General features: G+C 39.6%; 1 protein-coding gene across 3 annotated transcripts in view; it reads left to right on the top strand.

Moving 5' to 3' along the window:
- Positions 1 to 23,249, top strand: part of DICER1 (dicer 1, ribonuclease III) — a 68,786-nt gene that overhangs the window by 10,424 nt on the left and 35,113 nt on the right. Inside the window, exons 2-9 of one of the 3 annotated variants that reach the window (XM_018066181.1) lie at positions 12,169 to 12,232; positions 13,273 to 13,373; positions 13,896 to 13,923; positions 17,257 to 17,445; positions 18,244 to 18,406; positions 19,378 to 19,508; positions 20,675 to 20,809; positions 21,259 to 21,419. In XM_018066181.1, coding sequence (XP_017921670.1) covers positions 17,302 to 17,445; positions 18,244 to 18,406; positions 19,378 to 19,508; positions 20,675 to 20,809; positions 21,259 to 21,419 — 734 coding nt within the window. In that variant the 5' untranslated portion in view covers positions 12,169 to 12,232; positions 13,273 to 13,373; positions 13,896 to 13,923; positions 17,257 to 17,301. The remainder of the gene's footprint in view (positions 1 to 12,168; positions 12,233 to 13,272; positions 13,374 to 13,895; positions 13,924 to 17,256; positions 17,446 to 18,243; positions 18,407 to 19,377; positions 19,509 to 20,674; positions 20,810 to 21,258; positions 21,420 to 23,249) is intronic. The other 2 variants (XM_018066183.1, XM_018066182.1) reach the window with 2 other exon arrangements.

Genomic DNA, 23,249 nt, shown 5'->3' with positions numbered 1-23,249 from the left:
GCCCAGTGGGGGAGAGGGAGGTGCAGGACAGCATAGCAAGGGTTTTAGATCTTATCCTAAGTGCAGAGGGGCTCCACTGAAGCTTTTGAGCTGTCTCGCTGTCCTGATTTGATTAATCACATTTCCCCCACCGCTCTTGGTGGTGGATACCGTGTGTCAGTCACGTCGTCTGTCTGAATTGCCATTCAGGCAATTTACTGAGGAGATCCCTTGGAGATGCCAGACTTTCATCTTTGCAGTCACGTGTAAGCAGGTCCTTATTGGGTGTCCTCGCAGCTTTGCTCCTGTTCAAACAGTACAGGATTATAAACGCGAGCTTGTGGATACGGTAGCTGCCAGTTTTGTCCTTTGGTCCAGGGTGGGTAACTGGCCTGTTTTTTTTTTTTAAAGTGGAGAGCAAAAATCCTGAAAGATGAGAGCAGCTGTAGTTTCGGTTCTTGCTCTTCTTCCCATTCTCTATAGTCCCAAGATGTGTAAACCCCGTAGCTTGCTCTTGATTGACCTCCAAGGAGGGTCAGAGGGCTTGGAGAGCCTTCTCGAGTGTGGCTCCTGCAGTCTCTCACCCCCTCTCCCTAGTATGTGCAGTTTGTTTTTCCACACCAAACATCTTACCTGTTTTTTTAAAAAAAATAAAATTGGCATCGTTGACTTAGCTAATAATTAAATGTTTGTGTTGTGAATTATGCAGGGGAGAAGGAGTGAGCCGGGGGGTGCCACCTGTGTCGGTCCTGCTATAGAAATGAGCCTGAGTGAGAGAGGAGTTGCTTACTTGCAGTCTTAGAGCTAACAGATGGGTTCATTCACCACCCTGTCTTTGGAGCCTGCTTCCTTTCCTGTCTTATCTGGATTTTTCCTGTAATATGATGTGTATTGGGTTTAACTGTAACATAATTGGGTGAAATAAAAGTTATTACCTTGTGTGTGTGCGCGTGCGCTCAGTCTTGTCTGACTCTGTGATGGCATGGACCGTAGCCCGCCAGGCCTCTCTGTCCACGGTCTTAATATTTCCCAGGCAAGAATGCTGGAGTAGGTTGCCATTCCCTTCTCCAGGGGATCATCCCAGCCCAGGGATCGAACACATGTCTCTTGCATCTCCTTCATTAGCAGGCGGACTCTTTACCACTGAGCCACCAGGGAAGCCCCTTAGGAGACTGCATTTATTCTGATGCTGCTTTTCTTTCTTGAAACATCTCTGGAATTCCTGTACGGGAAATCGTGTGTGTGTGTTTGGTGGTGGTCTTTTGATTTTTTTAAAAATTGTATTTAGCAGCAGCAGATCTTCAGCTTTCATTTTAGATCAGTTGTACTTGAGGAATTTTTGGAAAGGCTCCATTGAGAGTCAAGTGAGGATCTCCAAGTGGAAATTGCTGCAGGCAGGCAGGGATAGTGAATTGGCCCTGGAGATAGGGTGACTGACTCCGTGGTTCTTCCGTGGTTAGAGTGAGTGGGTGGGTGGTTCCTGGGATAAGGGGTTGCAGTGCTCCAGCATGGGCGGTTCCAGGCAAACCAGTATGTGTAAAGGCAGTGATTGCAGCCAGGAGGAGTGTCCCCTCTGAAGGAAAGAGGCAAGCTGAGGAGTCTCTTGCCTTGTGTTTAGATGTTCTTGTCAGCAGGCCTTGATAGAGGCTTAGGCTGAGATTAAGTCGGCGACAACCCTTGGTGTGTAGTGAGACTAAAAAGGCTCACGGGATGAGCTTCTGACCCTGTAGAGCTGCGTATAAGGCCCTTCACGCTCTCGCTCCCGCTCAGGTGTCACAGTCTTGCCGTTCCCCTGCGGGCGCACACAGTGCCACGTGGCTTGTCGTTCGGCCCGTCGCCTCGCCTGTTTCTGGTCAGGCGCTTCTGCGCACGCTGTCCGCTGGTCCCCACGGTGTCCTGTGTGCCTTCTCCCCGAGCAGTGCCCTGCCCGCACGTTCTTCAAAACTCAACTCAGGTTCTCACACCCTACAGAATACAAGTCTGCATTAGGGACGTCTTGCTTAATAAATATTTGTTGAGTGAGTGAACAAATAATTTAAGGGTCAGAAGGTACGATGAGAGTTTTGTTTTGTGTTTTTAAGTGGCGCAGACTGAATACTGCTTTTTAAACTGTTCTGAAATAAAATCAGATGTGTTCTGTTTTTCTGTGTCCTGCTAGTAGCCAGACATACAGGTCAGTATTTGGCAGAGTTTTGTTTCTAACTTTTATGTTTTAAAATAGTTTTCAAGTTTATGAGTGGTAGGAGTGGTATAGAGAGTCCCCTATTGTTGCCTGCGTTTACTCGTAGCTGTCATCTTAGGCCGGGTTGGAGGGACGGAGAGCTCCGCCCGAGTCTGCTGTCTCTCTGTTGCCTTCGTGTCAGATCGGCACATTCAGGGCTGGCATCTTCTGATCCTCCTTCGTCCCCAGGACGTCCAGCGTAGCAGTTTCCTTTCCCTGATACAAGACTCGGTACAGGAACATACATTGTGCTCAGTTGTCCTGTCTCTTTTCTCTTTTAACCTGGAATAGTTTCTCAGGTTTTTTTTTTTTTGTGTGTGTGTGTGTGTGTGTGTGATAGTGACATTTTTGAAGAGCACAAGCCAGCTGTTATGTAAAATGAGCCTCAGATTTGGTTTTCATGTTTCCTCAGGATTAGATTGAGGTTTTGCACTTCTGACAAATGATATTTCTTTTCTCAGTTCATCACATTAGGAGGTACATATTGTCAGTTTGTCCCAATATTGGTAATATTAACTTTGTCCCTTTCACTTTCACTTTCTTTGGAGAAGGAAATGGCAACCCACTCCAGTTTTCTTGCCTGGAGAATCTCATGGATGGAGGAGCCTGGTGGGCTACAGGCCGTGGGGTTGCGAAGAGTCGGACACGACTGAGCGACTTCACTTTCACTTTCAACTTTGTCCCTTGAGTTAAGGAGGTATTATTTGTCAGGTTTAAGCATCCAAGCAGCAGTGAACAAAAACCCCTCATTTTTACCATGTCTTCTAGCCACCTTCCCTGGTGGTGCAGATGGTAAAGAATCCACCTGCAGTGCCGGAGACCTGGATTTGATCCCTGTGTCAGGAAGATCCCCTGGAGAAGGGAGTGGCCAGAGAATTCCATGGACAGAGAGGCCTGGGGGTCTGTAGTGCATGGGATCACAGAGAGTCAGACATGACTGAGTGACTAACACTTTCACTTTTCCAGTGTAAAAAGAACAGTTTTTCATTTGAATTCAGTTCAGTTCAGTCGCTCAGTCGTGTCTGACTCGTTGACCCCATGAACCACAGCACACCAGGACTCCCTGTCCATCACCAACTCCCGGAGTCCACCCAAACCCATGTCCATTGAGGCGGTGATGCCATCCAACCATCTCATCCTCTGTCGTCCCCTTCTCCTCCTGCCCTCAATCTTTCCCAGCATCAGGGTCTCTTCAAATGAGTCAGTTCTTCGCATTAGGTGGCCAAAGTATTGGAGTTTCAGCTTCAACATCAGTCCTTCCAATGAACACCCAAGACTGATCTCCTTTAGGATGGACTGGTTGGATCTCCTTGCAGTCCAAGGGACTCTCAAGAGTCTTCTCCAACACCACAGTTCAAAAGCATCAGTTCTTTGGTACTCAGCCTTCTTTATAGTCCAACTCTCACATCCATACAGGACCACTGTAAAAAACAGCTTTGACTAGACGGACCTTTGTTGACAAAGTAATGTCTCTGTTTTTTAATATGCTCTCTAGGTTGGTTATCGGAGAAGGCAATGGCACCCCACTCCAGTACTCTTGCCTGGAAAATCCCATGGATGGAGGAGCCTGGTGGGCTGCAGTCCATGGGGTAACTGAGAGTTGGACACGAGTCAGTGACTTCACTTTCACTTTTCACTTTCATGCATCGGAGAAGGAAATGGCAACCCACTCCAGTGTTCTTGCCTGGAGAATCCCAGGGACAGTGGAGCCTGGTGGGCTGCCGTCTATGGGGTTGCACAGAGTTGGACACGACTTAAGCGACTTAGCAGCAGGTTGGTCATAACTTTCCTTCCAAGGAGCAAGTGTCTTTTAATTTCATGGCTGCAGTCACCATCTGCAGTGATTTTGGAGCCCAGAAAAATAAAGTCAGCCTCTGTTTCCACTATTTCCCCATCTACTTGCCATGAAGTGATGGGACCAGATGCCATGATCTTAGTTTTCTGAATGTTGAGCTTTAAGCCAACTTTTTCACTCTCCACTTTCACTTTTATCAAGAGGCTTTTTAGTTCCTCTTCACTTTCTGCTATAAGGGTGGTGTCATCTGCATATCTGAGGTTATTGATATTTCTCCCGGCAATCTTGATTCCAGCTTGTGCTTCCTTCAGCCCAGCGTTTCTTATGATATACTCTGTATTTAAGCTAAACAAGCAGGGTGACAATATACGGCCTTGACATACTCCTTTTCCTATTTGGAACCAGTCTGTTGTTCCATGTCCAGTTCTAACTGTTGCTTCCTGACCTGCATATAGATTTCTTAAGAGGCAGGTCAGGTGGTCTGGTATTCCCATCTCTTTCCGAATTTTCCACAGTTTATTGTGATCAACACAGTCAAAGGCTTTGGCATAGTCAATAAAGCAGAAATAGATGTTTTTCTGGAACTCTCTGGCTTTTTCATTTGAATTAGTAGGTAGTATATACAGAGAGACTTTGAAACTTTCACCCAATAGATTTGTCATTCTTTAATTATCCTTAATGAAAAGACTATATGTTGTCACCGTGCTTATTTAACTTATATGCAGAGTAATCATGCAAAATGCCAGGCTGGATGAATCACAAGCTGGAATCAAGATTGCCAGGGAAAATATAAATAATCTCAGATATGCAGATGATACCACTGTAATGGCAGAAAGTGAAGAGGAATTAAAGAACCAGTTGATGAGGGTGAAAGAGGAGAGGGAAAAAGCAGGCTTGACACTCAACAATAAAAAAAACTTAGATAAGCTCATCTGGTCACATCAGTTCAGTTCAGTCACTAAGTCTGACTCTTTGTGACCCCATGGACTGCAGCACACCAGGCCTCCCTGTCCATCACCAACTCCCAGAGTTTACTCAAACTCATGTCCATTGAGTCAGTGATGCCATTCAACCATCTCATCCTCTGTTGTCCCCTTCTCCTCCAGTCTTCAATCTTTCCCAACATCAGGGTCTTTTCAGATGAGTCAGTTCTTTGCATCAGGTGGCCAAAGTATCGGAGCTTTAGCTTCAGCATCAGTTGTTCCAATGAATATTCAGGACTGATTGCCTTTAGGATGGACTGGTTGGATCTTCTTGCAGTCCACGGGACTCTCAAGAGTCTTTTCCAACACCATAGTTCAAAAGCATCAGTTCTTCATTACTCAGCTTTCTTTATGGTCCAACTTTCACATCCATACATGAGTACTGGAAAACCATAGCTTTGACTAGACGGAGCTTTGTTGGCAAAGTTATGTCTGTGCTTTTTAATATGCTGTCTAGGTTGGTCATAACTTTTCTCCCAAGGAGCAAGCGTCTTTTAATTTTGTGGCTGCAGTCACCATCTGCAGTGATTTTGGAGCCCAAGAAAATAAAGTCTGTCACTGTTTCATTGCTTCCCCATCTATTTGCCATGAAGTGATGGGCCCAGATGCCATGATCTTCGTTTTTCGAATGTTGAGTTTTAAGCCAACTTTTTCACTCTCCTCTTTCACTTTTTATCAAGAAGCTCTGGTCCCATCACTTCATGGCAAATAGAAGGAGAAAAAGTGGAAGGCAGTGGTTTTTGCAGTAGTTTTATATGGATGTAAGAGTTGGACCATAAAGAAGGCTGAGTGCCAAAGAACTGATGATTTCAAATTGTGGTGCTGGAGAAGACTCTTGAGAGTTCCTTGGACTGCAAGGAGATCAAACCAGTCAATCCCAAAGGAAATCAACCGTGACTATTCATTGGAAGAACTTATTGAAGCTGAATCTCTAATACCTTGGCCACCTGAGATGAAGAGCCGACTTGTTGGAAAAGACCCTGATACTGGGCAAGATTGAAGGCAAAAGGAGAAGGGGGCGCCAGAGGATGAGATGGTTAGGTAGCATCACTCACTCAATGGATGTAAATTTGAGCAAACTCCAGGAGATAGTGGAGGACAGAGGAGTCCGGCGTGCTGCAGTCCATGGGGTTGCGAAGAGTCGGGCATGACACAGTGACTGCACGGCAACAGTGATTCTTGCCTTAATTACTAATGTGATGGTTAAAAGTGGTGATTTTCCTGTCATTTTTCCCTACATTTATTAGTTGACATTAAATAGTTTTATCTGAATTTTAAACCTAATAAAGTAAATTCTAAAATGAAACATTCATGAGAATTTTATAGGTTGGGAGTTACATGAAAAGAACTAGGGTGGGAGAATGGATATAGTTGGATGATGTAAAAATGATCATTGTATGAATTGATGCATCTCTTGCTTTGATAGTTTCAGGTCAGCCATGAACTATTCTTTGTTGGGAGAGGGGGCAAGGGTAGGGGTATTAAACTTGCTGGAATCATTTGGGTTGTTTAAAATCTTTTAAAAGTAGGAAGTATCTAAACTGAACTTTTTATTTGGCCACAAAAAGATTCAGGTTAATTTAGGTTTAGATCAATAAGGTTCATTTTCAACATAGAATTAATGAATGAAAATATTTTTTATGGGCATTGTCAGCTTTCCTCTATGTTAGTCAAGTGTCAAAGGTCTTGGAATTTTGGGGGGAAGGAGCGATGGCAGTAACACCCAGTGTGGAGCAGATGTAATGAAGCCCTGATTTGGGTGGTGCAGGGAGCCCCCACTGTGCTGGAAGAGAGGGGAGTGTGATGATGGGGGTGATGAGGGAAAGCTTAGGGGTGGGGCTCCAGAAATAGAGACTCATCCTTGGAGAGTGTGGTACACCCGTGTTGGAGTCACAGGGAAAGCAGAGCGCATGTGTGGGTGCACGTGGCTGTGATGTGGACTTTGCCTCTCACCTGAAACTTTAACACATTTGCTTCCTGACTCAACACTGACTAAGCATTTGTACACTTAGCAGTTTCTTAGGCTCCTTTTGTCTCAGAACTGACTTGACGTCTCTTTAGTAGTGAAATCTTCGCTTTATGTAGTGTCTTAAAACAGCCTGTCAGAACTGTGACCCTTTTTCTCCTCCTGGACATTCTAAGATGATGTAAGAGGGAAGATTGCATAACATTCTAGCACTTATTTTTTATTGAGTGAAGTACAGAAACTTCGAACCAAATATTAACCTAAAAACTCACCTTGAAAGTTAGTGAGGTATTAAATGTTCACCTCTCTGAAAACAAAATTGCAGAGGAAAGGTCATTGTAGGTGACCTGAAGGGCAGAGGTGGGTACCTGTGCCATTTTGATGTGTTGGAATGTTGTCTTTTTAAGAAGTATTGCAAGTAAATGCACCATTGGCTGGCAGCCTAGAGTTACTTTCTATATAGAGATTCTGGTGGATTGAATTTGTTAAAATGATATTTGACCTGTATTCAACTTCAATTTTGGACAAATTTAATTTTAGGCTTAATTACTTTGAAATGTAAACATAATATGTTTATGTTACAGATTTTAGAGAAATGCAGAAATTTGTTTGGTTCATAGAGTAGTGCAGGAAAAGAAAGCTGGTGAATTTGTGGTGTCAGTTATAGAAACGGGGGTAAATCTTCAACCACATTCAGTGGCTTAAGAACGGAGTCCTCCTCACCAATACTTAAGATAGAGTCATATATGTTTATTGTCTTCATCCTCAGTTTAAGACTTTGTTTAATTCTAAATGTAATAAAGTGTCCGAATCATAGGGAATTTTAAAATGCAGAAAAGCCTTAAGGAAGAGGAAATGACTTTCGGTAGTAATCCCATTCTCAATTGTGGGGGGAGTTTTCTTTCCCTCTGTTTCTCCCTTCTTCCCTTTCTTCTTTTCTTCAGTTTTTAACTTGAAGACACAACCAGATCTTCCTGTAAATAAAAATATTTTTTTTTCCACTGAATCCCGTAACATAAGCATTTTTGTTTATTACAAACTGACATCATTTTAATAGCTCAGTTGAACTGCGCCATGTAAAGAGAGCCATCTGTGGTTTACCAGAGTTCTCCCTCATTTGTTGTTAGACATTTAGTTTTTTGGAAAGGTGGGAGGGACACTTTTTGCTCTCATAAAAGGTAATGCCGAGAAAGTATATCTGAATGTAGCTTGTGTAATGCTGTATGCTAGATTAAATATCCAAGGATTTCTGATGAATAATGATAGTTATGACAGAAGTGAAAATAGAAATATTCCTGTTGTGCTGTGTATTTACCTAAGACTAAAAATTACAGTGTTTAAATTCTTGAAATTTATTATCCTTTTTTCTCTTTGGTCTCTCAGTCTTTGATTTGACCTTAGTCTTTTCGTAATCTGTATTCACCAAATAATGGTTGGTAAATCCTTGAAATCTTTATTTCACGTATCATGGGTATTTTGGATATTTCCTATCTTTTTGTTTTCTCATTCTTGCATTTTATATTTTCCAAGCTTATCTACTGGATGGTAACGGTGAGGATGATTACTTGCCCAAGCATGTGAACCATTTCATTGCCTCAAAAACAGTTAAGTAATGTTTTCAGTGAAGTTTGGGGAGCCAAACAGAAGGAACATGTAGTATTTTTTGGTTTTTGCTTTTAAAGAGATCTAGTGGGCAGAAAGCTGTTTAATTTTATTTTACATTATATACCATGCTTTGCGATTTAAATTGATTTTCATTTTATTGTAAATTCATAGTGACTAGTAGTTTGGAGTCTGTGGTTTTTCAAGTTCATCTGATTAAAAATACTGTATAAAATCTTGTATAGTTCTTCAGCTTTGAGAATGCTTTTTTTATACTGTATCTTAAGATTAATAAAACATTTTGGGTTCTTTAAAGGAGTTCCTTAAAGTCTTAAGAGTTCTATGAAAACAGTGGTTATAGATAGAGATGGGAGTGTGGCTTCTTTCAGTTCAGTCGCTCAGTTGTGTCCGACTCTTTGTGAACCCATGGACTGCAGCATGCCAGGCCTCCTTGTCCGTCACCAACTCCCAGAGCTTGCTCAAACTCATGTCTATCGAGTCGGTGATGCCATCCAACTGTAGCATCCTGTCGTCCCCTTTTTCTCTTGCTTTCAGTCTTTGCCAGCATCAGGGTCTTTTCCAACGAGTCAGTTCTTTGCATCAGGTGGCCAAAGTATTGGAGCTTCAGCCTCAGAATCAGTCCTTCCAGTGAATATTCAGGATTGATTTCCTTTAGGATTGACTGGTTGGATCTCCTTGCAGTCCAAAGGACTCTCAAGAGTCTTCTCCAACACCACAGTTCAAAAGCATCAATTCTTTGGCGCTCAGCTTTCTTTATAGTCCAGCTCGCACATCCATATGACTACTTGAAAAACCATAGCCTTGACTAGACGGACCTTTGTTGGCAAAGAAATGTCTCTGCTTTTTAACATGCTGTCTAGGTTGGTCATAGCTTTTCTTCCATGGAGCAAGCGTCGTTTAATTTTGTGGCTGCCGTCACCATCTGCAGTGATTATGGAGCCCAAGAAAATAAGGTCTGTCACCTCTTTCCATTGTTTCCCCATCTATTTGCCATGAGGTGATGGGACCAGATGACATGATCTTCGTTTTTCAAATGTTGAGTTTTAAGTCAGTTTTCCCCTATCCTCTTTCACTTTCATCAAGAGGCCCTTTAGTTCCTTTTCACTTTCTGCCATAAGGGTGGTGTCATCTGCATTTCTGGGTAAGCACTTTTTCTCTACCAAGATTAATATGCATTTAATTACTTAATCCTCATACTAGTCAAGTGTTCTATTTTATAGGAGGGAAACAAACTTAGAGAGAGGTGGTGGAGTTGGATGGGCCTTGGTTTTCCTAACACAGATGGTCATCTGCTAGCATTCAGATGATTTTAATAAAATATTCTTAGAAAACACTGCTTTCTACATCCCCAGAGGCTTTGCCCAGTGTCCTGCCTTATCAGAGGGCCTCTGTGAGGAGGGAGTGACTGTAAGCCCCCAAGTATTAAGATGGGAGCTCATCGCCTTTACTTATGAATTAGCTTAAAACAGCCAACTCTCTTTCTCCTCTAACTTTAATTTTGAAAAGGGAGGTTGGTGGGAGTTGTTTGTAAACACTTTGGATCCTCCCTGTGTGCAGATTCATTTTTAGGGATAAGAGAAGGTGTTTGCCAACTTCTTCCAGATCTTTCTTCGTTTTGAAAACCGTTCTCTCCAGTGCCATTAGGCAGCATAGTTTAGGATTTCTTTATGGTTTTAAGTTTTAAGAAAGGGGTTTTGTTATTTATCAGGTACACCTCTTGAGAGTTGAACATTTTTCTTTAAGCTGATGCCGGGGAAGTATAATTAAAAACGACTTCTTCCCAACCAGAAAATCTCTCCAAGAACGAAGAAGGGGAGGAAACAATTTTATTGAGTAAGCATTAAACCAGACTGTGATGTGTTATCTAGGCTATCCACTAAAGAGATTGCAAAGAAGTCTTATTCTTTTGTATAGCTAAGTGGTTACAACACTTTACATTTGTGTTTTCAAGATAAAATTTCCAATTCTCTCATATCTTTACGACTGGAGGTAGGTTTTGCAATTTGGAGTCGGTTGACAAGTGAGGCCATCCTGGGAAACTGGGAGATTGGGCATATCTTTCTTGGTGATTACATATCTTAAGGAAACATTCCTGAGAAGTGAGACTGGCTAGAGGCTTACTTAGCTTTTAGAAAGATTCAAGTACAACCGAAAAGGACTGAGAAGAGTTCTGAAAAAGAGGGAGGGGAAGGGATCCCTTTCCCTTTGTTTTCAAATGGGAGAATTAACCCACTTATTTTTAATTTGTGCTTATACGAGCAACCTGTATTCTAAACCTGTTATTTTATATCCATAGCCAGGGATGCTTTTAGCATTTAGGCTTGGTTGGAGTTAAAATTAATGTCTTGGATCTCCATAGCATAGTTGTCACTAAGGACTAAAAGCTTGTCAAGACATTTTCAGCTTTATATGTTAGCTTCCAGAAGCACTTTCGACAGCGTCTTAATGTCACAGTATTGATACTGTGTGTGTGTGTTTTCTTTTGTTCACTCTGGGACTTCATGGTAGTTGCGCGTTTTGGATTTCATGAGTGTAGAGATGAAATCGGGACAGTGATATTCGTAAAGTTAGTAGTATCAGCCTCTTGATACATAATAAAATGAATGAGTTGGAAGTTTTCTGTTACCAGTTTTGAAAATGCGCAGCAGGAAGCTCTAGATGCGTTTGATTTAAGACTAGGAGGGTTTAGCCATTGTTACAGCTTTTGTCTGAAAGGGTACAGCCATATACGGGATTTAGATGCTAATTAGATTAAATTTGTTGGTTTATACTAGAACTTGACTGAGCCTGTGGTCTGTGGTGTGTCTTTTTCAGAGTTATCTTAAAGAGCCGTATCAAACACTTTTTTTGGGGGGGGTAATTTAAATCATGTTAAAATTAGAAAACTTGACCTATTAGCTCTGTAGTATGAACATAAAATAAATTATCACTGTGTTTGGCATATTAACTTTCTAATGTCTCTTTATACAGAATTGTTTAGGGAAGTAATTTGGATAACTCAACAGTAATTTTGCAATAGTGCAGTTGCATTGAATTTTCAAGGGTTATCAGCTTATTATTTTGGTGTTTCTAGTATAGAGGTGAATATTACTTGAAAAGATGTCTAGTGTGACATATCAGGCCAAGTTGGTGTCTTGAATTTGTTTGCATCATATTAGGTGGCAGTGTAGAATGGAATTAAAGTCAAAGCATAAGGTAATTTTAGAAAACATAAACTGACTCCTTAGAAGAGGGGTTATAAGTTCATGAAAGCACGATATTGACTTAGTGGAGTCTTGACGTATTTTTAAAATCAAGATTTTACTGGAGGAAAATGTAATTTACTTCCAGAAATTCTCCCTTATGTATCTGATTGGATTGTGCTAACAGCTTTTAAAATTTTTCAATTGTAATAGAACATCATAAATACTAATTTTAAAGGGCAACTCTTTCATACATATACTGTTTTCTTGACTCCCAATAAATAAATATAAGAATTGTTTTTATCAGAGATCTTATTCAGATAAGTAAATTATGAAAATCTTGTCAAATAGGAAATTTCTTAAAGGTGTTTTTTAAAATGAGTTGTATGTTCTAAAATATTCTCTCTGATTGCTTTTAGGTTACCTAGGGTATGAATTAATACAGACTTGGAAACTGAAAGAACTTAGAATCAGCATTTTGAGGTAAATATGTAAATACTACAGTAGTGTTAAGGTTCCCCCATTCTGCTTTGTTAACTTATTAGCAAAACCAGTTTGTGTATGAAATGAGCAAGTTTAACCTCTACATGAATGTCCTTTAAACTGCTATAGACTAGACCAGATGCAAATAAGTGAGAAGAGACCGCTGCCAGTTCATTTTTTCCTGAGCTTGTGGAAATAGAGACATTAAGTTAAGGAGCATACATTAAATCTGGTACCAGATATAGGAAAATCAGCATTTGTTAATCGAATTAAGCTCTTCACGTCAATGCTTTATGCTTCCTTTTTGATATCTGGTCTCTTTCAGGATTCTTTGGGACCACCCTTAACTTTAAATTTCTCCACAGTGTTAACATTCTTGAACTGTCTTCCTGAATTCTTTTATTCATACATGAATTTAATGAAAGTTTATAGTTAGATTAATTGTTCTTTAAGATCATGTTTTAAATTTTCTTTGAGAAATTTAAATTGCTGATAAGACTTCATACATGTGGTGAAGACTTACCACCAGCTGATTTGGATTACTCAGACAAGTACCTCTTCTGGTGACCTTCTGTACTTCTCTTGTGTATATGAATTTAGGAAATAACACATCTGGGTTGCAGTCCATGGGGTCGCAGAGAGTCAGACATGACTGAACAGCTGTGTGCACATGCGCGCGCACACACACATTTATTTATTTGTTTTTTCCATTTTCCTAGTCATTCTCTTTAGAATTTTATGTACTTTGATTTCGTTGTATTCATTTTAAATCTTTCCCGGAACTTTTCTTTAACCCCACCTCCTCCCCACCCCTGATCTCTGGAAATTAGGCATGCTGTTGTTACAGCTTTCTCTTGTTCTTTGTTTTAGAATAAGACTTAGTATCCTAAAGTAACCCAGATGTCTTTTGTTTAAAGTTTAATACAAAATAATGGCCTTTTATTCAACTTTTCTTGTCAATGGGACTTTCTTGTAGATGTGTTTATATTCAGTTTAAGTACAAGAATCTTAAACTTGGCTATTTTTGCCTTTATTTTTAGAGCAGAAGCTTGGGTATGCTGTGATTTTCCAATAAACTGCTATCACAATGTCAAAATGCAGTTCAGACAACAGCAACACAGAGATCTCAAACATTAAGACGGTAAATCTGGGCTTTATCCTATGTGGAAAAAGGAAGAGAGTTTATTCATGTGTCTAAGTTGTTTCTAAACAAATCATCCAAAACTATGAAAATCTCACCACTTTGATGAGTGTTAATTGTTAAAATCTGTGATCGGAAAATAGTCACGTGGATTATCCTGTTGGCTCTGCTGAGGCAGTTAACTATAGTCAGTTAATCTATGAAACTCTAGAACTTTTACTTACCAGTAGGGATTCAGAGCTTTTCATTAAGGCCAAGTTAGAGAGAGAGAGAGAAGAAAAAAAAAAAAACAACTATTTAAACATGCCAAAGAAAGTAAAAATTGGCAAAATTATAGCCTTTTTTAGTTTTCACGTTATTGGATTACTTGTTGAGTTTTCAATGTTGGGTTTGCTTTCCCCAAATAGATAGTATATTACTGGGGCCGGTCATTGTGCGAAGTGAATGAAAATTAGTTTAAATATTGTGACCTAATGGGAATGTAATGGGAGGGTTCAATTCCTGTTCTCCATTTCCTTGCAGATTTTCTCTCCTGTATCCGCCCGTCAGGGTGAGTAGGAGTGGGGTGGGTGTGCATTTCCAAACCAAGTAATGTAGAAATATCTTTTAAGCTGTCTGTGCTTCTGTTCTGTATGTTATTGTGTAGACATTCATAAATCTCTGATTGAGTTCATCACGTTTTTATTTAGATGTATATATATGACACGCATGGGAATTTAAGAGCTGCAGAGAACGAGACACACGTCCTGTTCTCATGGAGCGTGTGTGCCAGTCGAAGAGTGAGCCGTGTCCATCTGTGTCCCAGAATGTGTGCAGTGTGACGTAACTAACAAAGGGGCAAGAGACGCTGTGTGGAGGCGTTTGCCGTGCACGTAGGCAGGGTCTTCACTCTACAAACCTGTATTGCTTGTTTGTTATGTCGGGTGTGATTTGGTCTGGCGGGTGATAGAAGTATATGTGAGATATACAGCTCCTAGACTCAAGGAGATCCTGGTCTCATGGGTCACATTTAACTATTTACTTTTTAAAACTCTTTCTTTGGAAGTGATTTCAAACTTACAGAAAAGAGTAGGACTAGGACGAGGACTGTGTGCTCTACCTGTTTGCTCCATTTGGTCTATCAGTCACATCCGTTCTCTCTATTTCTGTGTGTAGTTTCTGGTTCTGAGCCATTTGAGAATAAGTTGCATGCGTTTTGGCCCTTTTACTCCTAAGTACATCACTGTGTATTTGCCAAGAATAAGGATGCTCCCCTACATCATCATGGTGCAGTCCTCATCTCAGTGAGTGTAACAGTGTGTTGTCTACAGCCTTATCGCTGGACTCCATAATGGCCCTAGAGACTCCATAATGGCCCTTAGCCCTTAGGCCCTTAGAGCTAGCCTATAGATCTAGCCCTAGATCTATAACAGGAAAGATCTAGTCTGAGGTCAGTTACTGCGCTTAGTTGTCGTGTTTAATTTGTCTTCTTTAATACAGTGTTTAATACAGTCTTCTTTAATTTGGAACATTTTTAGTTTTTCTTTGTATTTTATGACACCGATAATTTTGAAGAATATCATGTGCCCTTAAAAAAAACAGAGCATCGTTGTATTTTTTAGACTATTCTAAGCCTATTCTAAATATCGATTTTTATTTTTTAGACTACTTTTATATAGTCTGTAATAAAATTTTAAGCATTTATAAGTAGATTCTTTAATACTGTTCCAAAAAGAGCACATTCATTTGTGCTTTAGACTATTTCTGGCTCTATCACTGCTACTGACGTCTGCATCAGCAGGAACAGTGGCAGTGGTCAGAAGGAGGGCTCCTGCAGGTGGAGGAAGTGTGTTTGAGGGTTTACATCGCTGCCCTCTTTTCTCCTTTGAAAATTTCCATCCACCAGCAGGATTTGGGCTTTTTTCCTGATCCCTCCACCATTTTTTTGTTTGGTCTTGGATTAACATTTGGGTTGGGTGGAAAGCGAAGCATCAGGCTTAAATAACCCTACCGGTGAGCAGCCTAGAGTAGTGAAGAGTACAGTTGTCCCTCGGTGCCTATGGTGATTGGCATCAGGACCCTCTGATGCCCAAATCCCCGGATGCTCATATCCCTTGCATAGTACAGTTGACCCTCTGCATCCGTGAATTCATCCAACCAAGGATAGATTGACCTGTGGAAGTGGAACCTGCGGATAAGGAGCACCGTATAGAGATACCCCAAGAATGGATAGCTATGTGGGAAGTGCCTGCAGGTCTCAGCCTTGGGCCTTCAGCATGACCTGCTGGGTCTCAGGCTGTTGGGTAAAATAGCCTTCCACTTCAGGTTCTCTGCAGCCGGGTTGAGTAAGAAGCTTGACTGACCACCCTGAGACTGTTTATCCTGTGGGCCTGCAGAATTGAGAAAAGTGAATGCTGAGTACAAAGGAGGTCGCAGGAAAGGCTGTTGGGACTTTGGTTCAGTAGAGAATGACACATTATTTCTCGTGGAAATGTAGTTCTGTTTGACCCCGGCAAAAGAAGGCCTTGATAGTTTTTCATAGTGTATCTGGAACACTCTGCTTGCCTTCTTCCTCTGAGAGGGATACTGAGAATGGTCGTGCTCTCTGGTCCACGAACACACCGCCTTGCTGAGGCCTGAGGCCCTGCGGCCATTTACTGGAGGTGCTACTTGTATTAACTGGATGTTGAATTCTTGTCAGCTGAACTAAGCTTTGAAATCAAAGTTTTGGTGTTAAGCCTATGCATACAAGAGACTGTACTCTTGAGGCTTCTTGGTGGATTAGACGCAACAGTTAAATCACTGTGTTGTACCATGGTTATAAATTTAACAGGTCAGGAGATTCAAAGTTTTTGTTGTCAGGGAACAAAGAGTGGGGATTCTTTCTTCCCAGTTTCATAGAGTAATAACGGTGAACACTGCAAAGCAGTACAAGGGGAAATTGCCTTCTACAGGGCAAGTCAGTTCTGCGCCGGTGGACTTTCTCATAGAGATTTGAAACCCTGACCCTTTATCTGCAGGTTAGGAATTTTTAAAAGCCTGAATTTCTGTTTTGTCCTTTTACATAATCAAATTTATCTTCAGGGAAGAATATGTGAAATACAGAAGAGTGCTTAGACACCATGAAGTAGCTCTTATTGCACAAAGTGGTGTTGCCTTGTTTTAATTTATCTAGGATATGCATAATTTCAAAAATACTTACGTAAATAGTCCATCAGCTGTGCAGTTGTGATAGGGTGTCAATTAAGAAAAATGACCTTTGTCTATGTTTATGGTCCTTTGATAAAGTGACCAAATGTTGGTGGCATTTGACTCCTGTGTGTGCGTGGTGTGAAACACCTTTCATACAGTTTTCTCATTATTTTATCAATAATAGCGTCATAGAATTTACAGATCTTTGAAATATATTTACATATATATTTACATGTTTTGTATATAAACACATTTATTTTAAAGAGCATCATAGTATATTTTCTTTTAAAGGTATTTTATGGACATGGTTCTATGTCAGTAAATATTAGATCTGTATTATCTTAATGGATTTAAAGTTTTCCACTGAAGACTAGACCATAATTTACTTAGATAATTTTTGATTAATTCATTTTAAGGTTATTTCTTGTTCTTAAGTAATAATGTGACAATAAATATTCATGTGTTTACATCTTTGTGCATCTGCTTGATCCTTTCAGGCAGGTTTCTGGGTATAGAATTGCTGGGTTGGCGAGTGTAGAATGCTTGACTTTTAAAACAGATCCTCTTAGATCAAGAAAAAGCTAAAACAATTACAGGAAGAATTTGAAAAGGCCCATAGGAACGATATTCTGACGTTTTCTCTTGTTTCTGTGCTTTCTTTTGTTTGTAACCTTGCATGGTTGTGTAATGGTATTCTTTTTCCCTTTTGTAGTAAGCTGTGCTAGAGCAAAAATGCAATGAAAGAGACACTGGATGAATGAAAAGCCCTGCTTTGCAGCCCCTCAGCATGGCAGGCCTGCAGCTCATGACCCCTGCTTCCTCACCAATGGGTCCTTTCTTTGGACTGCCATGGCAACAAGAAGCAATTCATGATAACATTTATACGCCAAGAAAATATCAGGTACTAATGAGAACACTAATACTGGAGCATTTTCACTAAAATGGAATAAATTTGCATATAGTTGACACAACTTCTATAAAACTCCTTTACCTTTTTAAGCTTTCCTCTTCTGATTAATTTTCTCATGCCAAATACTTTTGTTCTTAATAGTCATTTTCTTTTCTAACATCTGCTGGGTAATTGATTTGATAGTTTTATTGATGAAATTTCTTATCTTTTTTACCCTGTGAAAACCTCACTGTTCCTGAGTATCTATTTGGGTGTGTCTGTCCCCATAATCTGGGTAGGAATCGAGATTGGTTTGAACAAACATAGACTGTCAGAACTATGGTTATAGTCTTTTTTTTTTTTTTAAAGAAACAGTATATTTTATTACAGTTGGTCTAAAGTGGTAAATAAGAGTAGCTCAGTATAATAAGCAGTAGTAAAATCATTAATTTTCTTCTTTACTTTGACTTTGCTAATGAATTTTAAATAACCACTTATTTTTCACAAAGTTATAGTGTTTCAGCTGTTCATATCATTCTAAAAAAGTTTCTGTCGCTGTGAAAATGATTTTTAAAGAAATTGGAAATGCCATTTCAGCACATTTAGACAGCTATGTGTAACCGGCATTTTAATGCCTCTGATTATTATTATTAAATAAACATGTAGAAGGTAAGCTTTTTGAAAGGGCAGATTTATTGGAGGGAGATTTTAGAAAACAGTGAAATTTTCTGAATTGAAACAAAATCCAGTTTTTAAAGGTCTGCACTTAGACAAGAAGTGTGTAATCTTTTTTCCCCACTGTGTTTCTAGGTTGAACTGCTTGAAGCAGCTCTGGACCATAATACCATAGTCTGTTTAAACACTGGCTCAGGGAAGACGTTTATTGCAGTGCTGCTCACTAAAGAGCTGTCTTACCAGATCAGGGGAGACTTCAACAGAAGTGGCAGGAGGACAGTGTTCTTGGTCAACTCTGGTAATAAAGCTCTATTTTATCAAATTGTATGGAGGAAATTGGATGAGATCTTACGGTTAAGCAGATTTGCTCTTGGGGTATAAAGTTAAAGTCTTGAAAGAATAGGTTGATGAATAATGTGCTTGTTGAAGCAGAAATATCATTCTGTCTTATTTGTTAACTTTAAATAGTATTTCTCTTAAATGATAGTCATCCTGTTTCATAGATGTTAAACGTTAGCTTTCTTCTTAAATGGAACTGCATTTAATTCTGGCTCTGCATTTCTTTTGAAGGCTTCCTTTTGGAATATAATCTGATCTCAGTAGTTAGTTATTTTGTTTTTAATGTTTTAGTTTCACAAAATGTATCATAAGGAGCTTGATTATAGGTAACTTTTTGATTTATGATTTTGCTATACCAGTTGTGGAAAGAAAGTCAGAGGCTTTTTGAAAGTTAGATATTCAGTAAGAGTTTAAAATATAGGTTTTTATGTGTTTGGGGTTATATATTAAAATAAAAAGTATAAAATGTGAATATAAACAGCTCAAGTACTAATATAACCATGTCACTCATTTTTTTCTTTTCCTTTTAGATTGTTTCAGCATGTGATGTTCTCATGTGCTTTAAATATATATCAGTCTGTGTTATTTCTTGGTGACACAATCTGATTTTTATTGAAGAAAGCAGGAGGGGTGGATCTGGAGTAGTTGCCTTTCTAGCCTAGAAATTATGTTCTTAGATTGGGGAAAGTCACCTTAAGGAAGGTGATCTAAGACTTTGTAAAGTGAGTGACAGGCGGGGTGGTGAGTATAAGAAGCATATTTTGGAGATAACTGTGAAAGTATGATTTTAAGTTGGCTATGTAAAAAATTGGTGGTTAGATATAATATATAATAATAAGGATTTCCCTTAGCTGTTTAATTAGTAGTTGTCCAGAGAGCCATTTAGGGAAGAGTTCTTGCATTTACGTGGAGTATTGTATTTGTAATCAGCAAACCAGGTTGCTCAACAAGTGTCAGCTGTCAGAACTCACTCAGATCTCAAGGTCGGGGAATACTCAAACCTAGAAGTAACTGCATCTTGGACAAAAGAGAAATGGAACCAAGAGTTTACTAAACATCAGGTAAGACTCATAAAGAAATTTCACTTAATATATCTGTACAAGTCCTTGATTTATAAGATGACCTGAAGCCTTCATTATGTGAATTAGGTTTGAAGTCTCTACTTTCCAAGTACTTTGTCAGCCTAGAAACTACCCCTCATGCATTTTCTTACTATAGTCTCATCCTAAATCCAAATAAGCTACTCCTTGGTGTTGCTGTTACTGAATAGAAAAGAAACAGCTTTACAGTATGATTTTTTGTTTGAAAAATGCAAATTCCTATGACCTATTTCCATCTTGCAGATAACTTGCTTTCAGAAAGTTTACTCTTGAGTTAAATGCCTTGACATTTCTTGGTTGAGATCTTAGTATTTTTGATGGAGACTTCCTGTAACTTGGCTTCCCTTGTGGCTCAGCTGGTAAAGAATCTGCCTGCAATGAGGGAGACCTGGGTTTGATCCCTCGATTGGGAAGATCCCCTGGAGAAGGAAAAGGTTACCCACTCCAGTGTTCTGGCCCGGAGAATGCCGTGGACTGTGTATAGTCCATGGGGTCGCAAAGAGTCAGACACGACTGAGTGACTGTCATTTCCTGCAACCTAGATGTTTCCATGCCACCAGCTTGTGTTGAGGGCCTTTCATGTGTTGGTGAATCTGAAATGTTTAAGACATGTTTCCTAACTGACCTCAAGCCGTCCCTGGTCTGCTAGTATGTCTTACATATTGGGTTATGCTCTCTTAATGACACATTTAAAATCCACAGAATGATAAACCATTAAAAAAACTAAGGAGTCCGTGTCTTCTTCCAGAAAACCCTGTCAATTTGACAGGGAAAAATTGTGTGAATTGTTTTGTGATCTGATAAAACTGACAGGTCTCATCAATCAAATTATGAGGAAGCTGAAAACTTGCAGTAGATTGAGTCGATTTATCATAAAAACGTGGTCTCCATTATCAGTATTTTTTTTTCTTATCTCGTTCCATGTTTTCCTTGTTTTACATCTTGATCCTCAAGTACGAGCTTCCATACGTTGAGAATTTTTGTAGTAATTTTTTTGTTGTTGTAATTTTTAATGACGAGTTTCTTAATCCTCACCTAAAATACAGTGGTTCCCTAATCTGATTTCCTAGAAGCATATCCAGGCAGGTGAATGGCATGTTTGTATACTGACAGCAGTTTTATTTTAGGTTCTCGTTATGACTTGCTATGTCGCCTTGAATGTTTTGAAAAATGGTTACTTATCACTGTCAGACATTAACCTTTTGGTGTTTGATGAGTGTCATCTTGCAATCCTAGACCACCCCTACCGAGAAATTATGAAGGTAAGTTTTTAGATTTTATCAGTGTTAATAATGCAGGTCAGATTACTGAGTAAAAGCAGTGTTTTTATTTACCAAAAGCAATTTTAGTTACCACTTTTGGGAACTTGGTTTCAGTGTAGGAATGAGTGACTGAATATTAAACTAATGTTCATTTAAATCTGTAATTTATAATATTAATACATTTATAACTTCTAAATCTATAATAAAAGTTTAAACAATAAAAATCAGTGAATTATGTGATCTATCATAAGTGAATTGCATAGTCTATCATAGCATATTTAAATGTTCCTTTTTGATGAATTGATCTTTTAAGTAAGCTACAGTAAATTCCATAAGTGACCATTTTGGTATTTGTTAGGTCTTTTTGCCATGTTTAATCAGGATGCTGTCTCTTTGGTTGGGGCCTTGCAAAATGAATTCCTCACTGTCAGTATCTTTTGTTACATTAGCTTTGTGAAAATTGTCCATCATGTCCTCGTATTTTGGGACTAACTGCTTCCATTTTAAATGGGAAATGTGATCCAGAGGAATTGGAAGAAAAGATTCAGAAACTGGAGAAAATTCTTAAGAGTAATGCTGAAACTGCAACTGACTTGGTGGTCTTAGACAGGTAAGCACTTAGGATTAACTAGGCTTCAGTGAAACCTGCTGGGATGGTTTGAGGCCTTTGGTTCCATACCCCTTGGAAGACCTAAGAATTCCTCATCAGGACAGTCATCTTCAGATGCAGGAATTGAACCTTATTTCCAGAAACCGTAACAGATGGCGGTGTTTCACCCTTAAGAGGGGATGTTGCGTACACGTGGGCCCAGCCTGTCTGCTTGTGTTACTGAGGGCTGGGGACTCAGTCGGCGATCTGCGTCCTTTTCTGTCAGTGTGTGCATTTTTTTGTTCTGACCCAAACATCCTACATGATGGTTTGAAAGAACATTAATTTATTTATAGAATTCAATATTTTACGGTCTGATTGAAAATAACGGGAAACACCCTCTGATTTTGAAAATGGGTGTGAATTTCTGACCTGTTTCTAGGTTTGTCTCTTTTTGAGGAGGTTGCTATTTTGAGTTTCATTGAAACATATAACACAGCCTTTGTAATCTAAGTTGGTAGAAGGGAACCTTTATAAATTAGGTTTTTAAATTACAATGACTAATTCAGTTCATATTAAATTATCCTTATATCCTTGTTAGGTATAGCCTTTAACAAGGTTAACGATTACCAAGTGGTGGTTCTTGAAACAGTTACATGAGAGAAGACTTATTTCTCAGATTGTGAAGTTAAATCACACTTGGGTTTTGAGGACGGGCTCCACTAATGTGTGACTTCAAGTGAGTCATTAATTGTCCCTGAGCCTATAAAATAGCATTACCAGTGGTTTCAGGGGACTCTTGTGTGATCAGTTACATTGACATGAAAACACCTTGCAGTGTGCCTGTCACTTGATAGGAGTTTGGAAAGAGTTCTCTTTGTGAAATGAGAAGAAAAGGTAACATTTAGATTCATGGAAGTCAGATGTGATATGAAATACACCTCTGACGGCTTTAAGGTGTTTAGGTAAAAAACTGATAGATACTCTGTTGTGTTTGGCATCATTACTTAGCTCTCAAAATCTGACTCTTATAAATTCTAGTTGGGAATAATGAACACTGTCATTTTAAACTATATCTTTAATATATTTATTTTCCTTAATTATTACATATGCTTTTAGGAATGTATGTGTTGTTGTCATATTATGAAAGGCATGAAAGATCCAAGGAGTGATACTGTTGTGATTGAAATGTGGGGGAGCTTTCCTTAAGAGGACACATTAAACTATGACTCAGCCCTAAAAAGGAACACATCTGAGTCAGTTCTAGTGAGGTGGATGAACCTAGAGCCTGATAATACAGAGTGAAATAAGTCAGAAAAAGAGAAAAGCAAATACCATATATTAACACATATATATGGAATCTAGAAAAATGATTACTGATGAACCTATCTGCAGGGCAAGAACAGCAGCTCTGACGGAGAGCACGTAGAGAACAGACTGTGTACACGGCGTGGGAAGGAGAAGGGGGGCGGAGCTGAGCAAGCAGCACTGAAGCACGCATGTTGCCATGTGCAGAGGGATTGCCGTGTGCAGAGGAGGCGGCGGCAGTCCCTGTAACTCAGGGAGCTCCACCCACCGCTCTGTGACAGCCTGGGGCTGGGGGGAGGCTCAGGAGGGAGGGCACATGCTGATGCGTGTTGCTGTGTGGCAGAGGTCAACACAGTATTGTAAAGCAGTTATCCTCCAGTTAAAAATGAATTAAAAGATTTATTTAAAAACTAAGAAAGTTGACGTTTGCAAATGCTAAATGTTTCAAGTAGTTTAGAAACAGATACATTTACTTCCTCCTTATGATCTCCTCCTGTATTTCCTATTTCTGGGTCTGAGAAGTAATCATTGTTGAGTATCTTG

The sequence above is a fragment of the Capra hircus genome, chromosome 21, assembly GCF_001704415.2.
Source record: "Capra hircus breed San Clemente chromosome 21, ASM170441v1, whole genome shotgun sequence".
In the NCBI taxonomy this organism is placed as follows: Eukaryota; Metazoa; Chordata; class Mammalia; order Artiodactyla; family Bovidae; genus Capra; species Capra hircus.
Note: the sequence above shows the minus strand (reverse complement) of the source record. Positions and strands in the feature narration are given on the sequence as shown.